The sequence below is a fragment of the Neolamprologus multifasciatus genome, chromosome 8 (genome assembly GCF_963576455.1).
Source record: "Neolamprologus multifasciatus chromosome 8, fNeoMul1.2, whole genome shotgun sequence".
In the NCBI taxonomy this organism is placed as follows: Eukaryota; Metazoa; Chordata; class Actinopteri; order Cichliformes; family Cichlidae; genus Neolamprologus; species Neolamprologus multifasciatus.
Window position 1 is genome coordinate 27,153,437 of NC_140446.1, and position 7,500 is coordinate 27,160,936.

Here is a 7,500-nt window from a genome sequence, read left to right on the forward strand (position 1 = left end):
GCAGCTATGGCTATGATAGCAATGTTACATCAATCCAGGTATTTTTGAAACCTTCACATAGATTTGGATTTAAGTCCAATGAAAAAGATTTACTTAAAAGAGCCACCTTATAAGACAAATCACACACTAACACTCCTTCTTAACATTGTTAAGATCAAGAAACCCCGAAAGATTCAAATACCCAAGTCATCCTTGGTATGTATTGCCACTAGAGCCACTGTCTAATAGTCTTGCATTAATACATAAAATTAGATGGATATGAAAACTCATACACTCAAAAACTAAGGACTTGCAACTGGGTGAGCAGGATCTAATTTGTATGATATTTTTAGCATACCTAAAATTCTGCTCATGCCTGTGCTCTAAGATAAACACAGACTAGAACTGAGGCTCTGCTTTTCTGAGCAATTTTTATTTTGGTCATTTAGAATTCTAATAACTTTAATGGTGGTTATTGTTTTTACAGCACAAAAAAACTTGTTGCTATGTTAATTCAAATTCAGCTGAATAATATGATCACAGACAAAAACTAAATGGCACACAAATTAAATGAAGCACGCTTATTCATTAATTATACCAAAATGAATAAACTAAGAAGCATAATCCAAAGATGTAATAATGGAAGAATTGTTTGAGACCTCAAGTCTTTGCTACAGAAAGAAGAACACAAAATAAATTACCTTATAGTGTCTTCAGAGGTACAATGGCTTATAACTGGGGCAATGTAATTCTCAAGTTCCCAAATAAGTACCCCTATGCTTTGTATCTTATGGACACCAGTTTTGAACGCTATACAATGATACAAAAATGAACTTTTAATTTAATTTTCTGTTCAATTGTATTTTATTTATGTATTTGTCAAATCATAACAGTTGCCCTAACGCAAAAAAAATAAGGGGCAAAATAAGATACAGGATATTTGAAAATCGATTTGCATTTTCAAAGGACTTTCAAAAACTGGTAACTTTTGCATCAAAATTAATATCATAATTTCTTTCTGAACACTATCTGCTAATTGCACTTTAACATTTGGATGCAACTTTTTACTACTTGGGAACATATATTTGCTTTTTTGGTTTTCCAAAAAGAAAAACAATAATTTAGGTAGATCTAGTAGGTAGATTCATGTAGATCATAGAAATGGACTATTATTGTAACCTTTTTTCTGCAAGTGCAGTGAGTGATGCTGATGACACATTACACAACTTTTAACTGAAGGAGTCAAATGTAAGGACATGGCAAAGAAACAAAAGGTAAACGCAAAGCGGAAACTGATGCAGTACCTGGAGTTTTATCTGACCTTTATCAAATTTAAAGCTAATTGAGAGTACGCTGAAAGGTTGTGCAATATTCTAAAGGTCAACCAGGCCTGAAAACGTGATTACATCTGCTTTGGGGTGCAAATGTTCCAATATGCTGGGCCACAGTTTTTGACCTCCACAGAGAAGTGTTTCAGCAAAGTGAAATGGGCTATTAACAGGTGAAAAGAAGGGAAGAGGGTTCAGAACACTGATAGCACTATTTCAAACCTGAGATGAGCTTTGCATTGATATTACTGCTTTTCCCTGTGTGGTCGAAGTAGTATTTCCATTTCTTTTTCAACAACAATAATTCGACTGTCAATCAAACATACAAACTGCTACTTTTGTTAAGAACTCCTGTCAGATGATTATGTAATCCAAAATAACATTTCCTCCTAAGTTGTCTCTTTGATAATCGCAATATAACTACATATAGCTGAAATGTGAACAGTGGCCTTCAGAACTTTCTTCACAGGATACATACTGCAGTGTCCTGCTACCTTATTACGCTACTGAATCCATTTGATTGATTTGAAATCATGACATTTTCATCTTCATACAAGGAGAGAAATATTGGAGAATTCTGCAAAACCTCAAATCACAACCAATTTTGTTTTTCTTATTATACAGTGGGGCAAAAAAGTATTTAGTCAGCCACCGATTGTGCAAGTTCCCCCACTTAAAATGATGACAGAGGTCAGTAATTTGCACCAGAGGTACACTTCAACTGTGAGAGACAGAATGTGAAAAAAAAATCCATGAATTCACATGGTAGGATTTGTAAAGAATTTATTCGTAAATCAGGGTGAAAATAAGTATTTGGTCAATAACAAAAATACAACTCAATACTTTGTAACATAACCTTTGTTGGCAATAACAGAGGTCAAACGTTTACTATAGGTCTTTACCAGGTTTGCACACACAGTAGCTGGTATTTTGGCCCATTCCTCCATGCAGATCTTCTCAAGAGCAGTGATGTTTTGGGGCTGTCGCCGAGCAACACGGACTTTCAACTCCCGCCACAGATTTTCTATGGGGTTGAGGTCTGGAGACTGGCTAGGCCACTCCAGGACTTTCAAATGCTTCTTACGGAGCCACTCCTTTGTTGCCCGGGCGGTGTGTTTTGGATCACTGTCATGTTGGAAGACCCAGCCTTGTTCATCTTCAAAGTTCTCACTGATGGAAGGAGGTTTTGGCTCAAAATCTCACGATACTTGGCCCCATTCATTCTGTCCTTAACACGGATCAGTCGTCCTGTCCCCTTGGCAGAAAAACAGCCCCATAGCATGATGTTTCCACCCCCATGCTTCACAGTAGGTATGGTGTTCTTGGGATGCAACTCAGTATTCTTCTTCCTCCAAACACGACGAGTTGAGTTTATACCAAAAAGTTCTACTTTGGTTTCATCTGACCACATGACATTCTCCCAATCCTCTGCTGTATCATCCATGTGCTCTCTGGCAAACTTCAGACGGGCCTGGACATGCACTGGCTTCAGCAGCGGAACACGTCTGGCACTGCGGGATTTGATTCCCTGCCGTTGTAGTGTGTTACTGATGGTGACCTTTGTTACTTTGGTCCCAGCTCTCTGCAGGTCATTCACCAGGTCCCCCCGTGTGGTTCTGGGATCTTTGCTCACCGTTCTCATGATCATTTTGACCCCACGGGATGAGATCTTGCGTGGAGCCCCAGATCGAGGGAGATTATCAGTGGTCTTGTATGTCTTCCATTTTCTGATGATTGCTCCCACAGTTGATTTTTTCACACCAAGCTGCTTGCCTATTGTAGATTCACTCTTCCCAGTCTGGTGCAGGTCTACAATTCTTTTCCTGGTGTCCTTCGAAAGCTCTTTGGTCTTGGCCATGGCGGAGTTTGGAGTCTGACTGGTTGAGGCTGTGGACAGGTGTCTTTTATACAGATGATGAGGTCAAACAGGTGCCATTCATACAGGTAACGAGTGGGGGACAGAAAAGCTTCTTACAGAAGACGTTACAGGTCTGTGAGAGCCAGGGATTTTCCTTGTTTGAGGTGACCAAATACTTATTTTCCACCCTGATTTACGAATAAATTCTTTACATATCCTACCATGTGAATTCATGGATTTTTTTTTCACATTCTGTCTCTCACAGTTGAAGTGTACCTCTGGTGCAAATTACTGACCTCTGTCATCATTTTAAGTGGGGGAACTTGCACAATCGGTGGCTGACTAAATACTTTTTTGCCCCACTGTACCCTCACTGAGCACTTAATAAAGTTTTATCATATCTGTCTATCCTTGCTAAAAAAAAATATCCAAATCAATATCTATTACTAATTTTCCTATGATAATATATGCCTTTCAACAAAAATAGATTTTGAAATGATGAGCAGAAACCCATCCAATCCAGTAACAGTCTAGGATTTGTAATAACTTCACAGCTTGTGAAACAAGTGTAAGCAGCATTTTAGCTGTCTTGAAACTATGACCTGTGAATGTGTATGTAGGTTACACAGTAACTGTACACTGGTAAACGTTATGTTATTGTATGCACAACAAGAGAGAATTTTTAGATACCACGCTGTGGCCCAGATATACAGAAGGTTTTCTTTGGTATCAGGGACCCGATGCACCAGCCTATTACACTGGCCAGAAAATATAATGAACAAGGGAAGGCAAAAAAAAAAAAAAAGCACAAAGATTCCAGGACCAGAAAGTGGACCAATCCAGTCTCTGGGATTTTAAACCTTTGCAAAAGCACTGCCTGCCCTTCAAACTCAGTCTTTAAATTTTCTGTAAAAAGGGACCATTATCTCTTGCCAGCTGATATTGCAGTGGCAAGTTTGTCAGGGTATTGACACCAACGGATACCTCATGAGTAACAGGCCCTAAACAGTCTTAGGGCGAGTTACCTCTAATTGCTCCTTAATACTTCCACTTTCATCGTGTAAAGATTCACTGCTCACATTTAACCTTCAGGTAAAGTTTGCTTTGATGGTAGTACAAGAGTAGAATGCAGAAAGAGTAGACATGCAGATACAAAACAAGATGGAAAAGTTGGGAGGATCAGTGAGCTGCTATCAATCAAAAAGACGTGTTAGCTGTGAGAGAAGGGCAATGTTGCCCGATGTAATCTTAAATGTGTAGTAATCATTGACTTCTGGATCAAACACACACTATACATGTGCACTATATATATTAAATTTAAAGTACATGCAGGAAAATCTGTATTGTGAAAACTATATGCATCAGAGTGCTGCACACAGTTTTGAAGCATACCTGGAACAAAGCTCCCCTGCACCACCTCCTTGTATGCCCACCATCCTTCATGAATTTTTGGTGGATTTGGCTGTGCTAAAGGGGGAGAGAAGAGACAGCAACAGGGACATTAGTCACTTGTATCTGAAATGTAAACAATGAAGCAACGATGATTTTTTTTCCCCAGCCTAACTGTAATATAATCTGTTAACCTCTTATAAACAACAGGGCTTAGGAAATAGTTTCAACCTAAATGCACACAACAGCTTAGCAAGCTGTTGTGTGATCCAAAGACTCCATAGACATTAGTATAAATTTTATTATTTTATGTTGTGTCAACTGTAGACAAAGGTCTGGAAGGCAAAGGCCTAGAAGTCTGGGCACAAAGAGAAAGTTGTGAGTGAGAATTACTTTTTTTGGAATCATACTTTTTTGGATCTTAATTCCCCCACAACCCCAACTCTTCATTTACTAATTAAACACCAAAATTAAGACCTAATTTAATGTCCAGATGTTGTCCTGATTGTTTCTCTTTAATGGATGTTGAGGTGGTTGAACAACCCTCTTCCTTCTGTAATCCTTGTTGCAGTAACACTGGAGCGCAGGTTCAATTTCATTGGAGTTGGCCTAAAGCATTGCATCGACCAACCAAATAGGACTATGTCAGTCTTTCCAGACTATTAGAAGACTGCACCCTCTGCCCAGCTCTTCTAGACTGGCAAAAAAAAAACAAAACCCAAAGAACCCAAAAAGACCTAAATTGCAACAGGTTTCTTTTTATGTAGTCTGTTTTATTTCTTCAACTTCTGGGTAATGCTACTACCATGAGACTGACGAAGACGGAATACACACCGATCTCTTTATTTGTGTTAAAAAATAATGTAACTAACATCAGTGAGGTTACTGGTGACCCATTTACAGCTATTTGCAAAAGTTTGGGCATCCCTGATAATTTTCATGATTTTCCTTCATAAATCAGCAGTGTCATCTAATTATATCATATAGCAAATGAACACAATGATATTTAAGTGAAATTAAGTTTATAGGATTTACAGAAAGTGTGCAATAGTTTACCTAAACAAAATTAGGCAGGTGCATAAATTTGGGCACCCCAACAGAAAAATCCACCATAGATTTTCAATTTTTTCATGGTCAGGTCTGGAGATGGCCATTCCAGAACATTGTACTTGTTCCTCTGCATGATTGCATTAGTAGATTTTGAGCAGTGTTTAGGGCCATTGTCTGGTTGAAATATCCAGCTCCGGCACAACTTCAACTTTGTCGCTGATTCTTGAACATTGCTCTCTGTATTATTGTAGGGTCTACCTTACAATATAAAGTGCCTCGAGGCGACTGGTGTTGTGATTTGGCACTATATAAATAAAATTGAATTAAATTGAATTAAAAGAATCTGCTGATATTGACTGGAATCCATGGGACCCTCAACTTTAACAAGATTCCCAGTACCTTCACTAGCCATATAGCCCCACAGCATGATGGAACTGCCAACAAATTTTACTGTGGGTAGCAAGTCTTTCTCTTGGAAGGCTGTGTTCTGTTTCCTCTTGTTATGTCCAAATAACTCTATTTTAGTTTCATCAGTCCACAGCACCTTATTCCAAAATGAAGCTGGCTTGTCCAAATGTGCTTTAGCATACCTCAAGCCACTCTGTTTGTGGCATGTGTGCAGAAAAGGCTTATTCTGCATTACTTTCCCATACAGCATCTCCTTGTGCAAAGTGGGCTGAATAGTTGAATGATGCACAGTGTAACTGGCCACCTTAAATACCCTTTCTCATGATTGGATTTGCCTGTGTGTGTAGATCAAGGATCAGTGAGCTTACCAAACAAATTTTGTGTTCCAATAATTAGTGCTAAAGTTATTAAAACCATTAAATGGCAAGGGTGCCCAAATTTATGCAACTGTCTATTTTGTTTAAGTAACTATTGTACACTTTTTGTAAATTCTATAAACTTTATTTCACTTCTCAAATATAATTTTGTTCATCTGCTATATGATGTATTGCTGAAGTTGCTGATCTGAACAACCAATGATTTATGAAGAAAAATCATGAAAATTATCAGGGATGCCCCAACTTTTGCATACCACTATACTACCATGTACTGGAGAGTTGTATTCCCTGGACCTTTTACTATAAGGTGACAGTGGTAACGACGGCACTTACAACCAGCTGGGGCCATTCTGTGTCTAGTTTGCAAGCTCCCCATGTGCCTCCATGGGCTCTCTCAAGACATTAGGTTTACTGGCAAATTATAAATGGCCAGTAAAGCTAATGACCACGAATCTTTGTTTGCCTCTGTGTGCTCGCATAGTGATCTGTTCGGGGTGTACCTCACTTGGGCCACCTTGCAACCCTGAATTGTATAAGTGGAAGAAAATGTATGTATAGATAGATGTTGGGAAGTTAGAAGTTGGGAAGTTAGTCAGATGGACGTCATAAAAAATATCAAAACTTCTACAAAGCTGATTAACTTTTGATCAGAAACCACACACACACACACCTCAACAGTGCTGATTTGATTTGAAGAAAATAGTTTTACCATTGGCTCCAGAACTTGGTGAACCATAACATAATTAATTTCCTTGTTAAAGTAATGCAGTGCATGCAAATTTTCTCCATTAAAATATCTGTTTTATCATATTATTGTAATCAAAGCAAGTAATTCTACTTTCCAGAACTGCATCATTGAACAACACAGTAGCCTACAAAGCAAGCCACAGTCAGCTATTGCCACTTTACACTTTCACAAGGTAGGTAGTACCAAGGTAGTACTAAATTACTGACTTAGTTTAATTATTTGAAAAAAATTATGTGAAAATGACGTTAGTTTCATTTAAAGCAGTTAGTGGCAGTGACCTGCTTTTTCTAATTAATGTGAAACCAGCTATACTGGGGAACGTGACACTGGCGACGATTTTACTGTGGAGTGAAGGGGAAAGGC

The 7,500-nt window shown here is 38.4% G+C and overlaps 1 protein-coding gene across 1 annotated transcript in view; it reads right to left on the reverse strand.

Moving 5' to 3' along the window:
* The window catches only part of ca10a (carbonic anhydrase 10 (inactive)a), a 261,218-nt gene that overhangs the window by 224,020 nt on the left and 29,698 nt on the right, over positions 1 to 7,500 (reverse strand). The window contains exon 2 of the mRNA XM_085171388.1: positions 4,558 to 4,632. Within this exon, the coding sequence (XP_085027514.1) occupies positions 4,558 to 4,632 (75 nt within the window). The remainder of the gene's footprint in view (positions 1 to 4,557; positions 4,633 to 7,500) is intronic.